The 26,720-nt window shown below is 46.7% G+C and overlaps 3 protein-coding genes across 14 annotated transcripts in view; 1 reads left to right on the top strand and 2 right to left on the bottom strand.

The window, feature by feature from the left end:
• The window catches only part of CPSF3 (cleavage and polyadenylation specific factor 3), a 31,453-nt gene extending 28,230 nt beyond the window's left edge, over positions 1–3,223 (bottom strand). Inside the window, exon 1 of one of the 4 annotated variants that reach the window (XM_069582568.1) lies at positions 2,495–3,223. In XM_069582568.1, coding sequence (XP_069438669.1) covers positions 2,495–2,544 — 50 coding nt within the window. In that variant the 5' untranslated portion in view covers positions 2,545–3,223. Of the gene's footprint in view, positions 1–1,461 lie in introns of all 4 variants that reach the window. The other 3 variants (XM_069582570.1, XM_069582569.1, XM_069582571.1) reach the window with 3 other exon arrangements.
• Positions 2,707–21,867, top strand: ITGB1BP1 (integrin subunit beta 1 binding protein 1). Of its 8 annotated transcripts, XM_069582584.1 has the most exons (10): positions 3,372–4,384; positions 5,650–6,282; positions 8,923–9,033; positions 9,951–10,054; positions 12,934–13,012; positions 14,317–14,450; positions 16,292–16,384; positions 17,166–17,315; positions 17,788–17,879; positions 21,544–21,867. In XM_069582584.1, exons 4-9 carry the CDS (start codon positions 9,983–9,985, stop codon positions 17,857–17,859), a joined length of 600 nt encoding a protein of 199 aa, XP_069438685.1. In that variant the 5' UTR covers positions 3,372–4,384; positions 5,650–6,282; positions 8,923–9,033; positions 9,951–9,982; the 3' UTR covers positions 17,860–17,879; positions 21,544–21,867. The 8 variants fall into 8 exon arrangements, with proteins under 8 accessions (XP_069438681.1, XP_069438686.1, XP_069438682.1 ...); XM_069582581.1 differs by lacking the exons at positions 3,372–4,384; positions 5,650–6,282 and adding an exon at positions 2,743–2,934; XM_069582583.1 differs by lacking the exons at positions 3,372–4,384; positions 5,650–6,282 and adding an exon at positions 2,784–2,898.
• The window catches only part of ASAP2 (ArfGAP with SH3 domain, ankyrin repeat and PH domain 2), a 157,211-nt gene continuing 149,256 nt past the window's right edge, over positions 18,766–26,720 (bottom strand). For both annotated transcript variants that reach the window (XM_069582563.1, XM_069582564.1), the window contains 4 exons: positions 23,521–23,570; positions 22,963–23,054; positions 22,486–22,608; positions 18,766–21,233 (listed from right to left, as the gene is read on the bottom strand). In XM_069582563.1, coding sequence (XP_069438664.1) covers positions 21,159–21,233; positions 22,486–22,608; positions 22,963–23,054; positions 23,521–23,570 — 340 coding nt within the window. In that variant the 3' untranslated portion in view covers positions 18,766–21,158. The remainder of the gene's footprint in view (positions 21,234–22,485; positions 22,609–22,962; positions 23,055–23,520; positions 23,571–26,720) is intronic.

The following is a 26,720-nucleotide window of genomic DNA, read 5'->3' as shown; positions in this document are numbered from 1 at the left end:
ATATTGACATAATTGGCTCCTGTGTATCATTTGGGTCTCCGTTCAAACGTCACCTCATTTGCCCTTCAGACCACTCTATCGTAACACTTATTACTACATGATGTCATTATATCTACTTATGGCTTATTTCTATTAAAATGAAAGCTCCATAATAGCATAGATGTCTGTTTCATTCACTGCTATATAGTAAGGTGCCTGACATGCAATATATCTCAAGAAAAACCTACTGAATGAGTAAAAGCTCCCAAATTAGAAAACTAGGGAACATTACATTAAGTTAAAAAAGCCAGTTTCAACAGATTACATGTTGCAACCCATTTATAAGAAATGTCCAAAACAGGGTAATCTGCAGAGACAGAAAGGAGATCAATGGTGGCCGAGGGCTGGGCAAGTTGGAGGGCAATGATACAGGGTTTCTTTCTGGAATGATGAAAATGTCCTGGATTAAACAGTGGTGATAGTTATAAAACTCTGTACAGATTAAAAACTGTTTAACTGTACACTTTAAATGAGTGTGCTGATGTGATTTCAATCTCAATAAGGCTGTTATAAAACAATTTAAAACTCCCAAATTTACTCCAGACCTGCCCCATGTCGGGTACTCCTGGAGTGAGTAACAAACACCACCACTTACCAGTTATCCTACCTGGGAACTGGAGTCATCCTAACTGTCCTCTCTGACCGGGCTTCCCTTCCACATCTGCCCTTCTAACGTATCTGATCACTGACAGAGCTCTAAAGCTTTCACTTCTTTACTCTCTCAGGGCTCTCTTTCCAACCCACTGCTGCTCATTTCAAGATCTCACTGCTTTATCACTTGGTTTGTTTCAATCTCATTCTACTAGATTCTCTCCACTTGATTCACCTTTTTTTTTTTTTTTGGCTACACCACGCGGCATGAGGGATCTTAGTTCCCCCACCAGGGATCAAACCTGCATTCCCTGCAGTGGCAACTCAGAGTCTTAACCCCTGGACCACCAGGGAAGTCCCTTAATACACATTTAATTCATCTGTGCCACTGCTGCCAGAGGCATCTTTGATCTTCCTAAAGCATAATTTCCACCACATCCCATCCTTGCTTAAGACCCTTCCTTGGCTCCCTATAACTGGCGATAAAGACTCCAAATCCTTAGTATGTACGTATACAAGGTCTTTCATAAGCTGGACTCGGAGAGCCTCTACCATCTCATCTGTTATCTTTTAGCTGCACCCACGGGGAGACTGCCATAACGAGACCTCTGATTTTCACATGTGCCACTTCTTCAGCCTGGAACATCCCTGCCCTCATGCTTTGGCTGTCTTTAATTTCCAGTCAGTCTCTAGGACTCAGCTCAGTGTCCTAGTTTCCAGGACGCAGGATGGCATTGTCTTCTCACTGGAAATCCACTCTGCATACTCTCGGGGCCTTAGTGCAATGCCTATGTGTCCTCTAACAGTAGTCACAATTCACTGAGCACCCACCAGGAGCTCTGCTCTGCACAGTTAAGTGCTGCTCGACTATTTCCACAGGAGGAAGAAGGTTCAGAGAAGCTGTTGTCCTAGTAATCGCTGGAGTATGGACTGGATTTCAGGTCTGACTCCAAAGCAACTCTCTCTCCAGCACTTTTCATTTGGAACAGCAATTCCCATCAAAAGGGTGAATTCAGTTAACTCAGCCCTGTCTTATATCCGAGTGCCCAGTGCGCTGCTTGACACTTGCTCAGAGTTTGCTGAACACAAGGAGAGACGACAGGTGCGAAGTGAGCGGCAGGCAAACTTGTGTTCCATCCCCAGGAGGTAATCAAGGAGTTACTGAATGAACAAGAGGAGGAGATACTTTCTACCTTTGGAAAAATGCACGTGTGCACTTGGTGCTAACTCATGTCTAACAAGACACATGTTTGTGAATTCAAACTGCGCAGTTAGGCAAGTTCTCATTTCTCTAAGCAGCATTCCAGGTCCATAACGTGCTTCTCTAACAGAAGGCCATTTTCAATGAAAGACAAGCCCTCTCACGGTCAATCAGAGACTGAGATACTGTCCTAACATTTCTGCCTTTTCACCTTTCCCACTTTCTACCTTCCCTATTCCCGGAAAGTTTGAGCTCTGAATGTAACTCATAAGTTCCCTAATGTATTTCCCCTCTCGCATTTCGGCAAATATGAGTCCTGGAAGTTAATAAGGCACAAGTTTAATTCTTCCTCGCGCTGTCACAGCCTTATCCAGGTTATCATCTCACCCTGCCATCCTCAGCATCCCTGGTCCCACCATAGGCCCTCGCCCCCCAAACCCGACATCCTCTCCTCCCTTGAGACTAAAGAAAAAGCAAAATCCTATTCAACCTAGCAGGCCCCTTCCGATTCACAGTTCATTAAACCGCTGCAGCCGCAGACGCCTGGAGCCAGGAGCTGGCTGCCGAGGCAAGTGGGCCTGGGGCGGGGGGCGACTGAGGCCAACCATCGGGTTCCCCTCCTCGCCTCACAGTCACGGCTTCAGTCCCTCTCAGGTCCCTTACAGGGGTCGGATCAGCAGCTGGTCACTCTCCTCTGCAGGAATCGCGGACATCTCAGAAGTCCAAACGGGAATGAGGAACAACAGGCCGCAGGAGTCTTTCTAAACTAGAAGAAAAGACACAGAGACCCTAAGACGGAAGAACCACCGCCGCTCCATCCCACGAGAGCACAACTTCCGTCATCTCGGCGCCCGCGACACTAGGCTCCTCCCTCCGACTTCCGGTCACAGAACCCAACTCGCAAGGCTCCTCCCCGCCTAGGCTTCCCGGGACCTGGGGCGGGATCCGGACTGCGCCTGCGCGAGACTTCGGGGACGGGATCAGGTGGGCGGGGCTCGGGGCCCGGAAGAGCTGGCGCTGGAATTAGAACCGGAGGGGCTGCCGCGGCTCCTCAGGCTGCCCCTTCGGTGGGTGTCTGACGCCTGAGCGCAGACCGCGCAGAGGTGAGGGCCCGGCGGTCGTCGCGCTTGGGCCGGGCGTGGTCAGGAATGCGGGCCCCGAGGGTGGCGCCGGCGGGCAGGCCAGCGACGCGGGGCGGATGGGTGGTGCCGCCGTCTCCGCAGGGACCCTCCTTCAGCGGGCCCCGGGTCCCCAGGGCAGCGCCAGGCGGGCGGCGGGAGCCACGCAGCGGGCCTGGGCCTGCGGGTGGAGGCAGGGTCCTGGGCCGATCCCTGTCTAGAGTGGGACTGCGGCCCCGGTGACGACGGGTGTGGTGTCTGGCCGGGTCCTGTCGGAAGGCGATGGAGTGCGAACACCCGCTGGGCTGTTCCCAGCGCCCGGCCCTGACCTGAGCTCAGGGCAACGAAGAGCGGCCTCCCTTTTTTGTGCGGGATCCTGTCGGTTCCTTCGCACGCTGGGGTTTTCCGCGCAGCGCGGGGCTGGGGCTGTGTCTGTCTGTTGTGCAGCACTCCAGCACGTGGCAGGCGGTCACGACGGCGACGAATACCTGGGGAGCTGGGTGGAGTCTGCGAGGAGCTTTGGCGGCAGCTCTACCAAGGCTCCAGATTTGGCCTCAATCGTATGAGAATTGGACCACAAAGAAAGCTGAGCGCTGAAGAATTGATGCTTTTGAACTGTGGAGAAGACTCTCGAGAGTCCCTTGGACTGCAAGGAGACCCAACCAGTCAATCCTAAAGGAAATCAGTCCTGAATATTCATTGGAAGGACTGATGCTGAAGCTGAAACTCCAATACTTTGGCCACCTGATGCGAAGAACTGACTCTTTGGAAAAGACCCTGATGCTGGGAAAGATTGAAGGCTAGAGGAGAAGGGGACGACTGAGGATGAGATGGTTGGATGGCATCACTGACTGTATGAACAGGAGTTTGAGTAAGCTCCAGGGAGTTGGTGATGGACAGGGAGACCTAGTGTGCTGCAGTCCATGGGGTCATAAAGAGTCAGACACGACTAAGTGATTGAACCAAACTGATTATTAGCCTTGTGGCCTTGGGCAGCTGCTTAATAAACTTAGAGCTTTGGCTGCCTCATTTGAAAGGGGCTGTAATAGTGAAACCTTGCTGTTAAGTAGAGAGGGTTAGAAGTACTGTATATACAGCATAAGGACATGTATGTATATATATATGGCATTTTTTGTCACTTGGTAGTGTCCGACTCTTGTGACTCCATGGACTATGGGCTTCCCAGGTGGTGCTAGTGATAAAGAACCTGCCTGCCAATGCATGAGATGTAAGAGACAGCGGTTCGATCCCTGGGTCGGGAGAATCCCCTGAAGAAGGAAATGGCAACCCACTCAAGTATTCTTGCCTGGAGAATCCCATGGACGGAGGCACCAGGCAGGCTACAGTCCTTGGGATCACAAAGAGTCGGACACGACTGAGCTACTGAGCATGGACTGTTAGCCCTCCAGGCTCCTCTGTCCATGAGATTTCCCAGGTAAGAATACTGGAGTGGGTTGCCATTGCTTTCTCCAGGGGATCTTCCCCACCTGGGGATCGACCCCTGGCCTCCTACATTGGCAGGAGAATTCTTTACTGCTGAGCCACCAGGGAAACACACACACATACATATACATGTAGATACCTCTATGTATTATGTATATGGCAGTGAGCACTGGGCAGCAAATGGTAGGTATTCAGTATGTGGAAGTTGTCATCTGGGTATTATCTCACAAGAAAGTTCTCTAATTGGCTAGCATGACCTCTGTCAGGCTGTGGCAGGCATTGGGTATACAGAGATGACCTAGTCCTGGTCTTTGATGCACTCACAGTTCTGAGATAGTTACAAGTAGTCGGTAGCCGACTCATGCTAAGATCAAGATGTGGAGGACCATCCCTTAGCCCAGCTTGGAGGCTTTCTAGAAGAAGTCTGAATTGAGTCTTGACAGGTGACCGAAGTTAGCAGATCAGGTAGAAGGTAGAAGGGTATTGTAGGCAGAGGGAACAGCAGGAGCAAAGTGTGGAAACAGGGAACATAATGCATGCTGAGAACCTCAAGCAGCCATGCATTCTTTACAGATCAGGTGAGTGTGAAGCTGATTGCGGAAGACGAGGCTGGAGAGGTCGATGTGAGCCAGGTCATGTAGGACCAGCTGTGCTTGTCCTGGCAAAGAGCCTTGACTTCAGGCTTTAACTTTTGAGGAGCCAGTGAAAGATTCTAAGTTGGTTACATGGCATCTGACTTGAGTTTTAAATAAATCATTTTAGCTAGAGCTTGGTGATAGATTTGAAATGGCAAGAAGTCCAGCTAGGACTGATACCAACCAGTGGTCTTAGCCTTCCCTAACCAATAGAAATTGGTAAGAGTCCAGTCAAGAAATTCAGGCAAAGCTTGGCCAGAGGGTAGGGGTGTGTCTAGGGGGTCAGGCAGGAGGGTGGCTTTAGGTGGTTTGCCCACCCCTTTGGTGGTGGTCAAATTGCCAACATCTGTTGGATCATTGAAAAAGCAAGAGAGTTTCAGAAAAACATCTGCTTTATTGACTACTCCAAAGCCTTTGACTGTGGATCACAACAAACTGTGGAAAATTCTTAAAGAGATGGGAATACCAGACTACCTTATCTGCTTCCTGATAAATGTGTATACAGGTCAAGAAGCAACAGTTAGAACCAGACATGGAACAGCAGACCAATTCCAAATCGGGAAAGGAGTACCTCAAGGTACTCCTTGCTTATTGTCACCTTGCTTATTTAACTTCTGTGCAGAGTACATCATGTGAAATGTCAGGCTGGATGAAGCATAGCTGAAATGCCAGCTGGATCAAGCTGGAAGCAAGATTGCCAGGAGAAATATCAGTAACTTCAGATATGCAGATGACACCATCCTTATGGCAGAAAGTGAAGAGGAACTTAAAAGTCTCTTGATGAAAATGAAAGAGGAGAGTGAAAAAGCTGGCTTAAAATTCAACATTCAAAAAGCAAAGATCATGGCATCCAGCCCCTCACTTCATGGCCAGTAGATGGGGAAACAATGGAAACAGTGACAGACTTTCTTTCTGCTTGGGCTCCAAAATCACTGCAGACAGTGACTGCAGCCATGAAATTAAAAGACGCTTGCTCCTTGGAAGGACTGATTTTGAAGTTGAAACTCCAATACTTTGGCCACCTGATGCGAAGAACTGACTTATTTGAAAAGACCCTGATGCTGGGAAAGATTTCAGGCAGGAGGAGAAAGGGATGCAGAGAATGAGATTGTTGGATGGCATCACCAACTCGATGGACATGAGTTTGAGCAAGCTCCAGGAGTTGGAGATGGACAGGAAAGCCTGGCGTGCTGCGATTCATGGGGCCGCAAAGAGTTGCACACGTCTGATCAACTGAACTGAACTGAACTTGGTGGTGAGTGCAGGAGGCATGTGCAGTACCCTGTTTTTGCTCTTCAGAAGTGGTAGTTGGGTTTTTGGTCTTTCTGTGTCTTGTCCAGAATTTGCCCCAACTGCACGTGTATTGTTGTTATTGAGTTGCTGAGTTGTGTTCTACTCTTTGTGACCCCATGGACTGCAGCACGCTAGGTTTCCTGGCCTCAATTATCTCTCAGAGTTTGCTCAAATTCATGTCCGTTGAGTCAGTGATGCTATCTTGCTGTCTTCATCCTCTGTTGCCCCCTTCTCCTTTGCCCTCAATCTTTCCTAGTATCAGTCTTTTCCAATGAGTCAGCTCTTTGCCTCAGATTACCAAAGTACTGGCACTTCAACATGAGTCTTTCCAGTGAATATTCAGGTTTGATTCCCTTTAGAATTGACTGGTTTGGTTTCTTCGCTGTCCAGGAGATTCTCAAGAGTCTTCTCCAGCACCACAATTCAAAAGCATCAATTCTTCAGCCCTCGGCATTCTTGATGATCCAACTGTCACATCTGCACATGGCTACTGGAAAAATCATAGCTTTGACTATATGGACCTTTTTCTGCAAAGCCATGTCTCTGCTCTTTAATATGCTGTCTAGGTTTGTCATAGCTTTTCCTCCAAGATATATGTACATGCATGCACACGGTTATTTTTAGTTCCATATAGTTTCTTCATATTTTGTTCCTCAAGGAGGCATTTGTCCAGATGCAGGCATTGTAGCAAAAGGTCCCAGGACCCAACCTGTCTCAGGACAGGGTCCCTCTCCCTTGAAATGTCTTTCCTGGAGGCTGATGAATTCCTTAAATTGCATTCCAGACTTTGTGCATTTTTTATGGGTTAAGGATCTATCACTTTCATCAGATAATGAAAAAGTATTTCTATGTAACCGTAGTCTAGAACAATGCAGGCCCTGTTTGATTCATGAAGGGTATAATCTACAGATGGTAGAATCACTGTGTCTTGGGTTTAACTGGATGTGGGGCAGGAGGACAGTGAGGGGTTGGTGGTTTCCCACTTTATACCAGAAATAATGTAATTTACTGAAAGGGAGAGGAGAGGAGCAGGTGTGGAGGGGAAGATGGCTTCTGCTTTAGGCATTTCTGCCTTTGATGAGTCTGTGCAACATCCAAGTGGTATCTTTGGCCTCATTTTTATGCATGAATAATTCAGAGACTAGAATGATTTGCTTAATTAAGAACATGCATCAAAATAGTGGCAGATATCAAAGGCTTTCATAAGTGCTTTTCCCCTATAGCTCCTAGACTAATGATGAAAAAAGAAAGTCTTAAGGAGTTGCCAATGCCTTATAATGTAGTGACTTTCAAATCATTCTAGTATTCTAGGGGTTTGAATAGATGCTTTGGGAATCCATAACAATACTATCAAATTTTTAAAAATCATTAAAATATATATATATATATATATATATATATGGACTTGAAATGTAATGTGCTTAAATGTGCTATACAACAACATTTTAAGTGTAACACTGAAAGCAATCAGATTATGGTACTTTATGCTGCTAGGGTTACCCAGTTTGGGGCAGACCTTGGAATAAGGCTCTCTTGCCTTTTCTAATGGAAAGGTATCCTGCAATGGCGAAGCTCTCGTCGGCAACAAAGTTATCCAACAAGTCACCCACCAAAGCTTTCTCAGCAGTCTCTCTCTTTTTACTCTTACGCGCTGTAGCTAGTTCCCTACCCAGCAGCCAGTCATCTTTCTAAAACAGAAATTTGATCGCGCCACCTGACTGCTCTTTGAAACCTTCCAGAGCCTTCCTGTGAAACCCAGAATAAAACCCCCGCTTCTGCTGTGGCCTGCGAGGCGCTCTGTGGCTCTGCCTCGCCTGTCCCTGTCCCTCCGCCTCCTGTTCCTAGTCGTCCTGGCGTCTCACTGGCCCTCACCTCAGCTGGCATCCCTCAGGACCTCTGCACTTGACGTATGCTCCTCTCACGGTGCTGCGTCTTCACGTCATGTCTGCTCCTGCTTCTCTCAGGTCTTAGCTGTCACCTCCTCAGAACGTCTTTTTTTTCTGTCTCCAAGAGTCACCCCTTCCTTTGATCACGATCTCCTTAACTTGCTTTAGTTCCCCTTGGAGCAATTATTATTTCCAAATAATGTGTTTGATACTTGGGTTTCACGTTGGGCTGGCTACTCCCTGTAAAGATGAGCCCCCTGGACTTCCCGGGTGGTCCAGGGGTTAGGGCTCCGTGCTTCCAGTGCAGGGGGCATGGGTTTGACTCCTGGTGGGGGAACTAAGGTCCCACACCAAAAAAAATTAATTAAAAATCAATAAAAAATAAGCTCCCTGAGGTCAGAGACTTTATCTGTCTTATTCATTGGGGTAGTCCCAGCACCTGGTGGGGGCTCACTGGCCACTGAGGAAAGAATGAATGAATGAATGAATGAGTTGGGTGTTCTTGCTACTCCACAAATGAAGCAAAAATATAGAAATAAATTGGATGATGGGGCTGATCAAAATGCTTGGGCTCACGAGTCAAGTCTAAGGTCAGGTGCTTGTGAATGGACTTGGGGCGGGGGGTGTTGAGGAGGGGAGCATCTCCAGACTCACTGGGAGAAACTGTTCATTGGAGAGGGACCTTCACTGATGTACTCATTCTTTTCCTTCATCAGGTATCCTGTTTTTCTGTCAAGAACTGACCATGTCAGAGTGAAAGGAAGCTATCTTTGCAGACCGCTGTCTGTGGAACCTTTGAAGACGGTAGAATAGCATTCGATTCTGCAGTAAGCAGACCCCCTTTTTCCCTCTGTAGAATCAGTCTTTAGTAAACATTCGTTAGTTTCTCGAATTCATACATTCTCCGGAAAGATGGGTCACAGTTCCCTCATCTGTGAAATGTGGATTCTAACCTCCCTTCTGTAAACCCCTTTGAGGGTTGGGGGCAGAGCCCAGCGGGCTACAGGATGCAGACAAACCCTCAGAGAACACTTGGAGCCGACTCCGAGTGTCTCCAGATGCTGTGAGGATTAAGTGAGACAGTGTGAAAGCACTTGACCTATGAAACGTTTCTCTGGCCAGTTCATCATTGTTCAAGTATAATATGCTTGCTCCTATGAAATGGGCAAGGAGAAACAGTTCATTCAAGATCTACATAAGGCTGACTCTGGAATATTGAAGGTCACCTCCTTCCTAGCCTTACTGGAATGAGGCAAGAGGTAGCACCTGATGTTATTGTCATGTCTGCCTTTCCCTAAACATAGTAAAGAAAAATGCACCAAACCCCAGAGGCGTCAGTGCTTTCAGTTCTTGGCCCTGCTGTTGACAGAACAGCAAGCGGAGACGGTAACTGATCTCAGAATCTTGGCTGATAAACTAATATGTCACATGTTTTACTAACGTCTGGGCTTGATTAAAGAGAAGGCAGGCACTTGACTATTTTGAGACTAGATAACAGGTGTCTGGTACCTCTGATTGGTGCTTTTCATACTTCTAGAGGCAACTTTGTGATTCAAGAAAAGTATAAGAATGAAATAGTATCCAAATTTTGTGGGTTGGCGGGGAATATTTATGTTTTAAGGAAAAGGAGTATACCAGGGAACTGGGAGGAATTGATGATTATTATTTATTTTATTCCTGTTATGTTGTAAAGGGATTTAAAGTTGTTTCTCTCCATACATCTAAACAATGCTTGCTCTTCCAGAGGAGCGCCTGCAGATCAAGCTATGGTGGAAGATGTTTCGGAAAGGCAAAAAGCGCCACAGCAGTAGCAGTTCCCAGAGCAGTGAAATCAGTACCAAGAGCAAGGTAGGTGGTGGAGCGGAGACCGCGGTCATAACAGTGAGAACTGTTACTTCTGAGCGACGCTGCATGAAAGGTACTAAGCATGGCAGACCTGCTGATATTCTTCAAACTGGAGGTGTTTATATTCTTTTTTTTGCACAAGATACATCCTGCATTTGATTTAATTTTATTTTGCTTTGGTAGATTTTTCTGAAGTCCTTAAATCCACTAATGTAGATGAATCAGGACCTGTGAGAGGTCTCATTGAAATACTGATCAAGGAAATTGACAGGCAGTCAAGGAAGTTGACAGGCGGTCAAGGAACCCGATGTCTTGAATTCTAGGGCTTGAGGTGTGTGTATGTCATTATAATTCTGTGTCCACCATGGGGAGTGAGTTGGAGAGTGAGGCAAATGTGCTGATTTGAGTGTTCAGGGCCCTCAGAGTCCTGAGTCCTGGCCCACTGGGCCCACTGGACTAGGACTAGAAAACTGAAACTGAAGTCGCTCAGTCGTATCTGACTCTTTGCAACCCCATGGACTGTAGTTGCCAGGCTCCTCCGTCCAGGGAATTCTCCAGGCAAGAATACTGGAGTGGGTTGCCATTTCCCTCTCCAGGGGATCTTCCCAACACAGGGATCGAACCCAGGTCTCCTGCATTGCAGGCAGATGCTTTTACCATCTGACCCACCAGGGAAGCCCCCAGGACTAGAAAGTCTTTTTAAAATCATTCTTCACCCTTGTGAACTCCCGATTGTGAAAGGTGTCTGTGCCCAGAACCTGGACTGGGTGAGGCAGGTGGCAGGAGAGGAGCCCAAGGCCCAGAACCTCCAGGGGGTGCCTCTTGCCAGCCTGTGGGCAGCGCCCTGGGTGAGGTTAGCCACACTCAAGGAAGAACATGACACCACTGCCCTGCAGGAATTTCCGTCAGGCGGGAGGGCTGAGCTTTCAGCATGTAGCCGAAACCACGGAAACCTGACATTTTGGGAGACCTGTGCAGTCTGGGAATGGGATGACTATGTTTTCCTTTAAGGCGTCTAAACTCCTGAAGAGAATCGCCTCGCTGTTATCTCAGCGTGAGGCCCATAGGCTTGAACTGGGCCCAGTTTCCTGTTTTCTAGTTCAGAAAATGGAGAAGGGGAGATGCATGAACCTGCTGCTGGCCGAGTCAGACCAGAGCTCGTGTGCTGATTCAAGGACCTGCCACCCTGGCAGGGTGGGGGGTGCTGGGGGGATGCAGGAAGACCTTGCTGCTGAGTGAGGTCTTTCCCCCAAGTGATGGGGAGTCTCATGTGGCTTGTCTGCACGCCTGCGACTGTTAGACGTGTGCTCTAGGATGAAGTAAGCTTCTGCTCTTGTCATTCAGAACCAGGGGAAATAGGCCAGTTTCTCCCTTCCCTTCCTCCTTGCTCAGGGGGTCGCTAGGTTCTGGCCTTCTCCTGCGTGTGGGGGTAACTGGAAACACAAAAGCTCGCTCTGTTACTCCCTTCCCAGAAGGCAGCCTGGCTCTGTAACAGCATCTTAATTCCAGGTCCCCTTCCTTCACTCTTTGCATATTCAGGTTTTTTCCAGGTTGTCAGAACCACACAAACATGATGATGACCCTCTCTGTGCATACAGCTCTGCTCTTGTTTGAAAGTGAAAGTCACTCAGTCGTGTCCAACTCTGCGACCCCATGGACTCTACAGTCCGTGGAATTCTCCAGGCCAGAATACTGGAGGTGGTAGCCTTTCCCTTCTCCAGAGGATCTTCCCAGCCCAGGGATCGAACCCAGGTCTCCTGTATTGCAGGCGGATTCTTTACTATCTGAGCCACAGGGGAAGCCCAACGTGATGCATATAGCTCTGCTCTTGTTTGAGATTCCCAGAAATGCAATTATTAAGAAAGGGAAGTAGTAAAACTGAATACTTGATACATTTTTACATTCGTTTTGATTCACTTATTAAACATATGAAAATTTGACTGTACTTTTAAAATGTACTTTTGATTTGAAGTGTAAAAAAGTGATTTTTTTTTTTTCTTTTTGGCCAAGCCGTGCAGCTTGCAGGATCTTAGTTCCCCAACCAGGGATCAACTCTTGGCCCCAGCAGTAAACGTGCTGAGTCCTAACCTTTGGACCACCAGGGAATTCCCAAAAAGTGATTTTTTTTTAATCAAAGGTTTTTACTTATTTCTAAAAAATTAAGCACACTGAAAGTATGATTCTGTAGAACAAACTACACTGACACGTATGATTCTCTGAATTTTGCTGAACAGTTTCGTTGGTTTTTCTTTGTAATTCACATCACAGTTATTCTCTGGTCTGCCGCTCCACCTGTGTTTACCTGCTGGGGCCAGGTAGTAGTTGGAGGCATTGCAATACTGGGGTGAGGGTCAGGAGACATGGGGTTGAGATCTGGGGTGACTAGACGTAACCTTGGGTAAATCACTTCACCGCTGTGCGTCTTCCTACTCATTTACTAAACAGGAGAACACTCCTCCCTGCATTCTGCACAGAGTTCTTCTTGGGTTCTGTGGAAATAATGTGAAAGTGAAGTGTAGATGATCACATGTGATGTGAAATCTCAAGTCTCAATATGATGTAAATATCAGCTATCTTATAAGGCTATAGAGGTAATGGCTTTAATTTAAACTGAAAGTGTTGATCCCAGACTTATTATTGTGTTAAGGGAAGAGCAGTTGGGATTATGGGTTTTTGTGTTTTTTTTGAAGTTTGCTATGGAATTTGTCTTCAAAAGAATCTGTCCCAGTCGATCTGCATGAATAACTGACCTGATTTTATATGTGTTAGCTCAGTGATAGTAAATAAGTCATTTGAATGTTTGGTAAAAAACTTGAAAGAAGATAGTGCTTCTAATTATGTTTAAAATGTTTGTGTTTGTTCGTTTGGTTGTTATTTCTCAGTCTGTAGACTCCAGCCTTGGGGGCCTCTCACGGTCCAGCACGGTGGCAAGCCTCGACACCGATTCCACCAAGAGCTCAGGTATGGACGGAGGTGGGGTCATTTATCATCTCAGCTTTTAACTGAAGTTCGCATGGTTTTAGCAGAGTGGACAAGGAGTTCTTGAGTATTTGGGGTTTTCTTTCTCTGCTCTGTCATTTTTGATAAGAGTTCAGAAATGGCCCAGGATCTGGTGGAAGGTGGGTTGGGGTGAGGAATGGGAGGTGAAAGCCGCGGGAGCAAACTACTCATAATGGTTGTGGAGTGAAATTATGTGTGGCTACTTGGTAGTGACAGTTTAGAAGTATTAGATTAGCTTTGTTAAGAAGTGGGCTGGCGGAGGGTGAATTATTTTGGAGTTACATTGTTTGCGGGGGATAGGACAATGTCCTGCTGATTAAAAAGACTAAGGAGCCTTGTACCCAGAGATGTACCAGCTCGTTAACATCAGGAGCACACGGTTATAAGCAGGGGTCTGTCACTGGCCCTTGGAAACACTTAAGCAGCCTCCTGAAAGAAACAGCTCTCTAGAAATCAAAAGGTGGCTTCTGACCCACCTGTTAGCTTGTGTCTAATTGGAAACCTACTACATTCAATTTGTTATACAAAATCCTGCTTTTGGGATCACAGACGGCTCAGTCCATGCGAGGTGGTGAGAGCAGGAGAGGTGTAAAAGGGGATGTGGCAGCAGCAGGTCTGTTGTCTTCCTGCTGCTTTGAAATATTAAACACGTGGGCATCTTTGTATTACATAAACAGATCTAAGAATGACCGCATAGTATTCCCTTACTATGTCAGATGTTGTAAATCCTTTGTGGTACCTTGTACTGGCTGGACTTCATGACACGTGGAGTTCTTCACCTGTTACCGTCTGGTCCTGTCTGGCATTACTTCATCTACACTGGGGGAAAGCAAGCCTGGTCTTTTCTGGCTGAATGGGAGAAGTAGATCAGGTTTCCTGAATCTGGAAAGAAAGTTAAAGTTCCCATGGGAAAGTGGGAGAAGAAACCAAAAAAATAATGTCATATGCATTATAAAGGTGCTCAATCATTGTCAAGTTGACATTTTAGGTTTCTTCTTTTTGATGAAGCAGTGAAGGCTATTAATACTTAATTTATTCCTACTGAGATTTTATACATTTAGTACATTGTGAGTCACTGAGGGAAAGGTTAGTGAAAATTCAAGTTCTTTCGCATTGCATCAAAAAGTTTGCATTCAAAAATTTTTAATTTTTATTAAAGGTTTAGTTCTAATGATACAGTTGATTTCCTGTGTGAGGAGGGGTTAAAGATACCCTGTAATGCAGCTGTTTCTTTTGAAGTCTTACGATTTTTCCTTCACCTTTAGGACAAAGCAACAACTCAGACACCTGTGCAGAATTTCGAATAAAGTATGTTGGTGCCATTGAGAAACTGAAACTCTCAGAGGGGAAATGTCTCGAAGGGCCACTGGACCTGATAAATTATATAGATGTTGCTCAGGTAAAAAAAAAAAAAAAACTTTTCTCAGATCCTGGGGTGAATTCGTGGCTTTGGAGACAGACGCCACTCTTCCAGTCTCTTCACTGCTTCTCCTGAAGCCACGCTTTTATCACGGTTAAGGTGTCACTGAGTGCTGTGGTCAGAGGAGGGACCTGGGGACCAAGTCAAGGAGGAACACAGGACTTAGTTCCTCCCTTCAGACAGTGGTTTTTTACTCTTTCTGGGGCTGACTGAGGATGTCTCTTGTTTTAACGGGGAGCTGAGCGCAGAGTGAGTGCAACCACAGGCTTAGCTTTAGGACACTCTGGCAAGTCTTGACTGTGTCTCCATGGAACTGTTTCCAGTTATTGGAATGAGCAATCTCATTCATGGTGTTGAACTCCCATCTCTCTATTCATACCCTGTCTCCAGCAAAGATTGAGGTGAGGTGGGTTTCGATCCTGGCCGAGGAAATAAAAGAATAAATTCATCATGAAGGAAAATTTAGAGTGAAATGAAGACAGAGGTGTCAGATTTGTGCGTAAAGTATTGTGAGGTCGGTACTCTCAGCAGTGAAGGGAGTGGATGAGCTGGAAGCATGACGCTGGCCACAGTCAGTTGCTCCCCGAGTCTCTAGAAGATGGAACTGCCCATCTTTGTGTTCATGAACAAAGGGATATTATGGCAATGGGAAGGTTTCCTTACCAGATTTGTAGAGTGTCAGTCACTCTCAAGATCATGTGGTTTCTTAACACACGGAGGTGAGCTCGGCTCATATGCCGTTTCATGGCCTCCTGAAGGAAGTCTCCCGTCTGAGGGGAAATCAGCCAGTCTAATCCGCCGTTGACCAGGCAACTAACACGATTATCCCAGCATTTTACTTTGGAATCTATATAGTCATTCCAACATTGTGCAAGCAACAACTAATAGTCTCCTGAAAGTTTGCTAATAATGCTCCCCCCTGCCCATCCCCTGACAGAGTACACTAGGATTATTTTCACACTGACAGGGGCTGCTCAATCTCTCACAGCACTGTAAAACTGGGCTTGTCAGAACTTCACAACTGACAGTAGCATTGCTGTGGATTCTTGGAGTTGCTTTACCCTGAGTGAGAGGTGATAGGCATGGGGGTATGCTTGCGTGTGAGGACCCAAGAACTAAGGTCGGTGGACACCACTCATGACTGTAATTTCTTCAGTGCAGGCAAACGGTTCCACAAAAACGTTGACCGTGTGGAACATCTACTGATGGTTGACAGTATCGTATTTATTTTAGAGAAGACACGTGAGGCACACTAAGCAGATAAAATGGAATCTGCTAGGAAAACCATCAGGCATTATCTGCTGTCTTTCTTGCTTCTGAAGAACTCAAAATACTGATGGATGTTTTCAAGAGCTGAAAAATCATTTGTCAAGCTGTATTTATTCGCCCAAAGTCCTGGGACACTGGGATGAACCAGACATATCAACACCTGGGTAGGATATAAACTGTTTGAGAACGGTTCCTACAATGTGCTTCCTATTATTTAACGTGCTGATGTTACTGTAAACTTTGAAAAAGGAGCCTTACATTTTTCTAGTGTAAATATATAAGCCCCACTGGTATCTGTGAGGAGTGTCAATTTACAAACAAGAACCATGGAGCGCATGGATCTGAGTTCTGGTCAAATTTGTGGACTTCTTACTTAAAAAAAAAGGTGAGAGGGTATTTCTTCTGCCTCTTTGGAGAGAAGAGGGCTGGGCTGTTGTGTGCCCCACATTCTTTAAAGGGTTGGGTTTGCGATGGCCAGATGCTAAAATTGACTAATCAGAATCAAGAAGGAAACATCATTTCTTAAAATGTAATTTATTTTTACTTTAAAGCAAGATGGAAAGTTGCCCTTCGTTCCTCTGGAGGAAGAATTTATTATGGGAGTTTCCAAGTACGGTATAAAAGTGTCCACATCAGATCAGTATGTAAGTAATTTAATTAAAGGGGAAAGTGGGTTTTACGTGTTGGGGAGTTCAGACCAGGAATGGCCTTCTTGTAGTTAGATCTGCTCCTGTTTGCAGAGTGGTTGGTTTGTCGTCATTCCTGGCAGCTGGCCTTAAAAGTGACCAGTTTCCTAGGGTAGATAATTAGAGGCTTTTGCTTCTGCGTTGGGCCCAAGCCAGGGCTTCCCAGGTGGTGCTAGTGGCAAAGAGATGTAAGACACAAATACAGGAGATGTAAGACACAAAGCTTCGATCCCTGGGTCGGGAAGATCCCTTGGAGGGGGGCCTGGCAACCCGCTCCAGTATTCTTGCCGGGAGAATTCCATGGACAGAGGAGCCTGGCTGTAGTCCGTAGGGTCTCAGAGTCAGACACGACTGAAGCAGTTTAGCACAGCACAGGGCCCAAGCCCACTCCCACTCCCCGCCCCACCCCACAACCACGGCTGGTCCATCATGCATTTTCAGCTTAGGATCCCACGCCAATTCAGAGCAGCTGTCAGTTGGGTGTAGAAAACAGGGCCGTGAATTTAGATTGTCTCAGTCTTCTTAGAACTTAGTAAGAAGGCATGATTCTAAAGGCAAACTGGCCCCTAACCAAGCTCACCGGAATGTCCCTTTTGGTGAAAAACCTGTAAAAACTTATGTTCAGCTAGATAGATCCACGGATGGATACGTTCTGTTTAAAGCCTCACGGTAAATTCTGCACTGGAAAATGTGGGCATGTGAAGAACTAGCACGGTCCTTCTTGCCCTGACCTCTGCAGGACGTTCTGCATCGGCATGCTTTGTATTTAATTATCCGGATGGTGTGTTATGATGACGGTCTCGGGGCAGGGAAGAGCTTACTGGCTCTGAAGACCACAGATGCGAGCAACCAAGAATACAGCCTGTGGGTTTACCAGTGCAACAGCCTGGTAAGGTTTTCAGTCTCCTTGGTTACTCATTCGTCAAACCAAATTATTTTTGAAGGCAGAAGAGATGCTGTCTGCCACGTTGTCTGATACCTGGCATAACGGGAATGCGTGTATCAGACAGCAGGTCAGACAGCGGACCAGCCTGCTGCAGGCTGTGAGCTGTTAGCCCAGAAGCAGCACTTGTGCCACATGAGTCAGTGCAAAGCAGGTGAGCGGAAGGGGTGTGTCCTCCACCGGCAGCCCCGCTTTCCTGCACCTCGTGGTCCTGACTCGTGAGGGTCCCTCCCAATGGCCGCGGGTCCTATGTTACCGCATGCAGTTACTAAAGGGGCCCAGGAAGTGGTGACCCAGGCAGGCCGTGTCCTGGACATCCCCACGCTGGCGGTGTGTAGATTTAGGACAGGTGTTAGGAGGGTCTGATCTAGTTGGGGAACAGACTAATTCTTTTACTGTATCTTTTCACTTAATATAGGAACAAGCACAAGCAATCTGCAAAGTTTTATCCACTGCTTTCGACTCTGTATTGACTTCTGAGAAACCTTGAATTCTGCAGTCAAGGGGAAAGTAAGCTTCATGTTCAGCTGTTTTCTCAATAGTTTGTTTCCAGTCTGCAGTGTTGAACTGTTAACGGAAACATGAGCGATCTTTTGCTCTCGATTTTCTGAAGGAAATGCAAGTGTATAAAATACCAGTCGTTTGTTTTTCTAGTAAAATGTGTCTTATTTAACAGGGAATTAACTCACTGAAGTTACCTACCTACTGGGACTAAAAGAGCAACATCATTTGTTGCTTTTAGACACAAATCAGCCTAATGACTTTTATGTGTTACAGAAGCACCCTAGGTGAGTAATGAACATGGAGAACTTTCTGAGGAAGACCCAGGCCACCTGTCCCAGCACTGGCTGGTGATGCAGTCTCACCAGCTCGGAGCTCTCAGTAGGCAGAGGTCTGGTCCAGGGACCCACGAATCAGGCTGGTTTGAAACAGTGATGTTGTCAACTCAGGTCACAAAAAGGGAAACTTTAAAAGGTGTATTGTCAGGATAACCTGTTAGCAAACCACAATATAAACCACAGTAATTATCTTTGAAAACCCTCAAAGATTACTGATCATGTTAGAAGTCATACACTATGAAGAATTTCATGTTCAGTAGACTAGTGTATTTTTTTTTTAAGACTTTTTATATACAGTGCTTTACTAAAGACTAAACGGGGCTTCCCAGGTGGCGCTAGAGAACTTGCCTGCCAATTCAGGAGACGAAAGAGACATGGTAGTTCGATCCCTGGGTCGGGAAGATCCCCTTGAGGAGGGCATGGCAACCAACTCCAGTATTCTTGCCTGGGAAATTCCATGGACAGAGGAGCCTGGTGAGGTACAGTCCATGGGTTTGCAAAGAGTCAGACTGAAGCAACTGAACACTCAAAAGATTAAAAACATGAAAAACATCATGTCCATTTAAAAGTATTTTATTTTTTTCCAGTCAGATGACTAGTTAACAAGAAGAGTAAACTTATTAAACATGCTCTAATTAGGACAATGAAAATAACTGATTTAGGTTATACAATATATACAGTTGCGCTGCAACTAGACGGAAATAATTGAGTGAATGAATTGAATATCATACATCTCAGATAGCATCCAGGCTGCAGTCGTGGTTCCCAACCTTCACAGATCACACACTAACCATTAGTCCGTGGACAGATTTCTGAGTCGCCATCCCTAGAGGTCAGACCTGATGGAGGATGGCATGCCAAATGCCAGAATCCTGCAGCTGAGGTCACAAAACGTAAACTTTAAATATAAATAGATTATCTACAGTGTTTTCCTTTTTCTCAGTTGCTTTTTTTTTTAATTTGCAAAGAGCAAATAACTAGGAAAGGACATCATTAGTAGGGAAGTTGATATAATTTCTCCTCCGGCAAGAGTAATATTAATTACTGCACAATAGCACCACCAAATTGTAGACTGGGAAAATATTTCCTAGGTATTTATGTATGTACCAGTGACCCTGATGGATCAGTTTGGGACTGGTGCTCCACTGTTGATATGGATCAACTTTAACTCCTTATATAGCTGGCACCAAGTAGGCAAAAGGCTGACTGAGTATAAGGTACAGATGTGGGAGGGCTGTGCTGAAATATACATATGAAGTGCACTGTGCAAAACATCTGTTTACGTTCTTCAGTCTGTGAGAGAATTAACTGAATGAAGGGTTCAAAAACAGAAATGAACAATTAGTGAAAACAGATGTAGTGCTTAAAAAAACAAAGAAATAAAGACTGTAATTACAGATCTAACACATTTTTACCCGGAACTTTGAAAGGCAAAAAACGCAATTGCCATACATCATCATAAAACATTCCAGTTTGTTCTGTCTTCCTTTATAATATCAATGAAAAAAAAAAAAAACAATGAAATTAAAAAAAAAAAGCTCTACACTCACATGAGTCTTGCATAATAAAGACAGGCTGCTTCAATCAAATGTACCATCTGCTACTGCTAGGTCGACATGCAGAAACAGCATCGTCACCTTGCTTTCCAAGCCTACCCTTAAATTTACCGCTTTTGGTAAAAATCTAAGTGGGCATCACATGCCTATTTATTCTCAGAGAGCGCCAAATTTTTCAGCATACCTACTCTGAATCTTACGCTCACCATGACTAAGTAGAGGTATGATAGTCAAGTTCATTAAACCTAATGAATTTTTATTTTATCGTATATAACCTAACTCCTACCCCCCTGCCCCCAGTAGCTTAAGTTTAAGAATGATATGATGGACTTCAACAGGAAATCCGGATGTCTGGGGTTATTTTATTACCTGGGACCTACAGATTTCTGATATGTTCGTGATTACAAACAAGTGGACAGATTAAATTGCAAGACAGTGTAACTACCATTCCTGTTGGTATATTCTATAAGTACAAGACACTAAATCGAGGAAACGTTCTCTCGAGCTAGGAGGGAAGGCAGCGGTACACTCGACAGGAAACAGCGAGGACTTGGTGACGGTACTCTGGCTGCAACCAGGGAGCTCGAGAAAGCGAATCCCAGGACACCTAAAGCGCATAAACTAGCTTGAAGAACCGTGTCGCAATCCGTCATCTTTAGTTTTCAACCGAATTCAGGAAATGCAGTTTTATACAATCTGGAGCTGACATAGGCCATAGCAAACCATCTCTAGTTGGCTTAGGTGGGCTTGTTCACAATAGTTTACACACTCATGCAGGATACAATGACAGCTGCAACCTCACACACCAGGTGCTGGAAAATACAACGCTTACGTGTACACTCCCAAGTTGCTTTAAATGTTGGGTGGGTTTCAAAGGAAATCTTTCAAGGTATCTTTAAAAAAAGTCTTTCAAGGTGAACTGAAGCATTTTATCTAGAAAGTGCAGGTTAGCTGCAGAATTGGAAAGCAAAAGTTTACTGGCTTTCTAAAAAGAATAACTGTGCTAAAGGTCACCAACTAAAGAAATGGGCCAAGAAAAGCAGGACGCATTTCTTCCCAACACTCAAAACTTATTTTGAGGTTCAGCTAATGCTGTAGATTCAGGCTTGATTATGTAGTTAAAATCACTTCAGAAAAAAAAAGAAATCACTTTTCAGTTCACCTCTTAGGAAATTGAGTTTTTCCTAATAAAAGTATAGCAATCTTTCATGAAAAACACAAAATATAAAAACAATTCATTGATATATATATAAATTGCCTTTTGAGTTTATAAAGCAGAACAGTGGCATTAGAGAAAGTGGATACAAGTCATGAAACAGGTTATCTGGCAAGAGTACTGGTACCAAAAATGAAACAGGACGTGACTTTTAAAAGTGTTTTTCTTCAGTAGCAATTCAGTCAGCAATAAAGTGCACAAAAGACACAGGAAACGCTCCCTTGCGACTCGGATCTCCGTCAATGTGGCCGATCTGAAATAAATACAAGGTTAGGTGGTTATAAAAATTCCAAATGCTGGAAACTCTGAAGGACATTTTAGCATTTGAAGGGGGGAAAAAGATCTGTCTGGAAGAACTTCTGGGAAAGAATTACTTGGGTACAACATCAAAACTATTTTTTCTTCCATTCACATTTCAAACAGTCCCTGCCTACTACTCGGAACTCCTGTTCAAGGGCAGTCGGTGCCCTCAAAGATGCCCCCACCACAGTCCTGGCAGTCTTGGAGGGCACACAGGACAGGATCTGACCACCACCCCATCTGTGTTTTTGTTTTTTTAATAGACGAAGGGACTGAATGTCGGAAGTTTGCGAGCTTCAGAGTCACAGAAAGTGGCAAACGCGAGGGAGCCCTATTTAAATGTAGGCAAGCATTTATAAGACTTCAGTAAACCATTCACTTTTGCTCTGGGAAAATTATGCAAGTTCTATATCAAGTCTGATCTCAATGGTGTAAATTAAGTAGGTAAGTAAAAGTCTAAAAGAAAAGCACCAAAATTTAAATGTGTGTATGTGTGTGGTTTTTTTTTTTTAATGAGTGGAGGAGCCCTGGAGGTTACGGGCAGCATTTCCATACTTGATACTTTAAAATATATATATATAGAAAAACTGAAGAGTTAGCTTATTCTTTTGGCCACGCCATGCGACTTGCAGGATTAGTTCCCTGACCAGGGATTGAACCAGGGGCCATGGCAGTGAAAAACACCAAGTTCTACCCCCTAGGCCACCAGGGAACACCATGCCATATATTTCTATTTAAAAAAAGGGCTGAGAGGCTGGCTGTGACTTCAGGTTTCCACTGTCCACTCACTGGGCTTCCCTGGTGATTCAGGGGAAAAAGAACCGGTCTGCCAAAGCAGGCGACAGAAGAGACCCAGGTGTGATCCCTGGGTCGGGATGATCCCCTGGAGAAGGAAATGGCAACCCACTCCTGTATTCTTGCCTGGGAAATCCCATGGACAGAGGAGCCTGGCGGGCTTCAGTCCATGGGGTCGCAGAGAGTCAGACACGACTTACTAAGCACACATCCACTGCTGGTCAGAATCTAAAGTTTAAAAAGCACCGATCTGTCGTTGCACTGCACAGGCAGCAGCCCGAGACTCCCAAGGCCACATCCTCCTCGCAGACCCTCAGGTGTACTCTGGAAGCTGTAGCCCACGTGGCCCGCCCACCCAAGGGGGAACCCCTCGGAAGTGGCGGGAAACACCCCCTCAGGCCCAGACTCACCCACCACTCCTGGTCCTCCTCGCCGTCCACGATGATCACATCCCCCTCGGAGAACGTCAACTCATCGGGGTTGTCGGCCACGCAGTTGTACAGGGCTTTGACCCGCTTGGGCTTCAGCTTGGTCTGTGTCAAGGAGAAGGGGGCTCAGAGCTCAGTGTGTGGGAAGACACACCTGCTCAGGGGGGAACGAGGCTGCCTTGCTTCCAATGGGTCCCCGGGGCCTGCAAGCGTGCAGGCCTGTGTACCCACCCGGGTACCCAACTTGGGGAGGCTCAGTGCAGCTGGTGGCAGGGGAGCTTCCTGGAGGAGGCCAGCCCAGGGAAGAGAGCCTGGTGTGCAGACAGGGGTCGATCCTGGAGCTGGCCCCTCAGCTGTGAGCGCTGGGCCACATCCAGCTTAGATGTGAGCCCTTGGAGGATAACCCGCACGCTCCTGGCCAGAGCAGAGAGGCAGAAAAGAAGAGGCTCGTCCACTCACCGTCTGGGACTTCCTGGGCATAGGCGCTGGGGGCTGCATGACCACGGCATTGGACAGAGGACCCAGAGCGTCTGTTCCAGAGAGGTCCACTGCTTTAGGGCCAAAATGAATCAACTTCACAATATGCCCCCTCAGCCATCACCATGAGACAGAACCAACGTAACAGCCATTGTGTCAGATTCACAAGGCAGGTTTCCTGGGTTTTGCTAATCATTGACAGGAAGTCCCCTGAAGGCCAAAGAAACTTGTGACTTCCCTGTGGCCTTTGTAGAGTGTGCTGGCCTGCAGCTGTCACCATGGAGCAGAAGCTATAACCTCCTCTACTGACCAGCACCCCCATCCCCTGCCAGGCCCCCCACCCACCCCCAGTGACAGAAGGGCAGTGGAATGTGGGGTATGGTACTCAGCAGCCCCGGGAAAGGGGGCATCAGGGGCTCTGCAGGGGGCAGGGTGGCTGCCCTGCCCTGGACAGGACAGCTGGGCCAGGAGACAGGGCTGACCGCAACAGGACACATACCCAACTCTGCCCTCACAGACCAGTTCATGTGAAATAATTACCAGGTCCTCTCGGCTGGCCTTTGTTAATCAGTGGGCTTGACTTGTCAGGCCTACAAAGAAGGGGAAATAGTGTCACTGGTACACGCGTGCATGCTAAGTTGATCAGTCGTGTCCGACTCTGTGCGACCCCACAGACTGTAACCCACCAGACTCCTCTATCCATGGGAGTCTCCAGGCCAGAATACTCGAGTGGGTTGCCATGTCCTTCTCCAGGGGTTCTTCCTGACCCAGGGATCGAACCCACGTCACTTACGTCTCCTGCATCAGCAGGCGGGTTCTTGACCATGAGCACCCCCTGGACAGCCAAGAGTCACTGGTACAGGAAGCCTGAAAGGCACATGACTGCCCTACCTCACTCCCTGTTCTATGGGACCTGTGTTCAAACTGAAAACGGGCAAGCTAATTTTATCAACTGCCAATCCAAGTTAATTCTTTTTCTCTTGGAAAAAGAAAGAATGAGAGACCCAGAGGACAGCGCCAGACCCCAGGGGTTCCTGATTCCAAAACTAGGCTCCTCCGGGGACTCTCCTGTCCTATGTGAGCCTGCAGCCAACACCCTGGGTCTGGGCAGGAAGCTGGGCACTGAGAATCAGCTCTGCCTCTGAAGTTCCCGTCCCACGCGGCCCAGGGCTCCTCCTGTGTCAGGTGGGGCTAGATCAATCCCCAGGCCCTGGGGGCTCTGCCAGGACTGCCTGGGCCCCACTGGCCTGTATCGTCCTCTGTACTGTGATCCCTGCTGTAACCCCTCAAGACTGACCATGGCTTGGCTCCCCTCAGGACCGAGGGGCTGAGTGAAAGCTTATCTTTATTTCTACATTCAATTCCCAGAAAACATGCTCCATTCAGGCAATAGACTAGAAGTCTGTTCTCTAAGGAACCTGCAGTGTCCAATACCAGAGCCACCCAGGGAGACTGCTCTATGGCAAGACCCATGCCAGCAGCTCTGTGCATCAGGGTGCAGTCTGCCAGCTTCTAATGCTGCATCTGAAGGGGCAACTTAGCGACAGGGAAGACCACACTTAAGGGAAATGTCTATGATATAACAGAAGTCAGAATGGAAAGAATCGTGGAAGAGATGACAGAAAGTGAGTCCGTGAAACCAGTAGGATACTATTAACATGAACATTATACGATGGCAAAAAGCTGAGAAAATCTCCTAGAAAGCTGACTGTAAAAAGCAAGCAAGCAGGAAAACAAGGCCAGATTGGAGAACCAGAAGGGGGCTGGGAGCTGGCCCCTCTGCAGTGCAACTGCACTTCCAGCCCCTGCCTCTAGGTGGGGCCACGGGACTGGCCTGAGTGAGAGCATCACTCAGGCCCCAGGGGTTTGCCAGCCCTCCGTTTCTCCTCCTGCAGAATTAACCTTCAGTCAGTTCAGTCGCTCAGCCATGTCTGACTCTTTGTGACACCGTGGACTGCAGCACGCCAGGCTTCCCTGTCCATCACCAACTCCCGGAGTTTACTCAAACTCATGTCCATCGAGTTGGTGACGCCATCCAACCATCTCATCCTCTGTCGTCCCCTTCTCCTCCTACCTTCAATCTTTCCCAACATCAGAGTCTTTTCCAATGAGTTGGTTCTTCACATCAAGTGACCAAAGTATTGGAGCTTCAGCCTCAGCATCAGTCTTTCCAGTGAATATTCAGGACTGATTTCCTTTAGGATGGACTGGTTGGATTTCCTTGCTGTCCAAGGGACTCTCAAGAGTCTTCTCCAACACCACAGTTCAAAAGCATCAATTCTTCTGCCCTCAGCTTTCTTTATAGTCCAACTCTCATATCCATACATGACCACTGGAAAAACCGTAGCTTTGACTAGATGCACCTTTGTTGGCAAAGTAGTATCTCTGCTTTTTAATATGCTGTCTAGGTTGGTCATAGTTTTTCTTTCAAGGAACAAGCGTCTTTTAATTTCAAGGCTGCAGTCACCATCTGCAGTGATTTTGGAGCCCCCAAAAATAAAGTCTGACACTGTTTCCATTGCTTCTCCATCTATCTGCCATGAAGTGATGGGACCAGATGGGACCATGATCTTAGTTTTCTGAATGTTGAGTTTTAAGCCAACTTTTTCACTCTCCTCTTTCATCAAAAGGCTCTCTAGTTCTTCACTTTCTGCCATAAGTGTGGTGTCATCTGCGTATCTGAGGTTATTGATATTTCTCCCGGCAATCTTGAATTAACCCTTGGCCCAGGGGATAAAGACGGTGGAGTGAGAAGTAGAAGGGGTCTGAGTCTCTGACTCACCCCCTTGGGTTTGCTGTATAAGCAAAATGGGGACACTCAACCTCGTGGGAGCAAGAAGTGAATTCCTTATGTTAAACCAGTGAGATGGTCTAGGGGTAGGCTGTTAGAGCAATCAGCTTACTCTAATAAAGAGAAAGGGTGATACACGTAGAGGAAAGGCCAAGGGGATCTGATATCCGAATAGTAAGAATTAGACTACAACTTAGAACAGAAAAATACAGATGCTAAGACATTAAAGAAACAAAAAAACCAATGAAGATTTCTCAGATGCAGGATGTAGTTTCTATTTTGAGAGGTTCCACCATTTACTTGGGAGAAGGGATGAAAACAGACCACCTCACCCCAGGGAGTCAGAGCCCAAGGTGTCCATGGACGGGGCCCTGACGGGGGTCTGCCTGAAGGGACACAGGAAGGCATCCACCTGGCTGGGGGCAGGGCCTGGCCTGTCAGGGGAGCTGGAGACCCAGGAGGGTCCCAGATTCCAGCAGGGAGAGGAGGCTTTTGCACAGAGGAGAAGGCGGAGATGGGAGATGCGTTTCATAAGGGTTAAGTAAACATGGGAGCCGGACTTCTTTACCATTAGAAAAGGGAGTAACAAGTGCAGAAAGGAATAAAAAGCTATACAGAATGAATCCTGTGGAGCGTTTAAAACATCGAGAATGGACTGCATGGCCACTGTAATGCCCCACCCTCCCCTGACCTAGTCCAGGCTCTGCCTGTGCCGAGCAGTAGCAGAAGGCAGACATGATGTCCTGCTGGTTTCCAGGACTTGCTCTTGGGCCCAGTCACCCTGATGTGAGACGGGCCAGGACATGTTAAGTATTCCAGGCGAGAGCCCCAGCTGGAGTCCCAGCTGACAGCCAGCACCAACCATATGTGTGGACTGGGGAGGCCTCCTCTGATGAATCTCTGTTGAATAACCCCCAGCCCTCGAGTCTTTTGAGCTAAAGGCCCAGAT

The sequence above is a fragment of the Ovis canadensis genome, chromosome 3 (assembly GCF_042477335.2).
Source record: "Ovis canadensis isolate MfBH-ARS-UI-01 breed Bighorn chromosome 3, ARS-UI_OviCan_v2, whole genome shotgun sequence".
Classification (NCBI taxonomy): Eukaryota; Metazoa; Chordata; class Mammalia; order Artiodactyla; family Bovidae; genus Ovis; species Ovis canadensis.
This window is presented reverse-complemented; position numbering and strand designations above follow the sequence as displayed.

Bases quoted from the DNA above. Each gene is read 5' to 3' on its own strand.
- ITGB1BP1 (XM_069582581.1), top strand. From the start codon at position 9,983: ATGTTTCGGAAAGGCAAAAAGCGCCACAGCAGTAGCAGTTCCCAGAGC. The intron at 16,385-17,165 runs GTAAGTAATTTA...TGACCTCTGCAG, and splicing joins TGTCCACATCAGATCAGTAT to GACGTTCTGCATCGGCATGC. The intron at 17,316-17,787 runs GTAAGGTTTTCA...CACTTAATATAG, and splicing joins TTTACCAGTGCAACAGCCTG to GAACAAGCACAAGCAATCTG.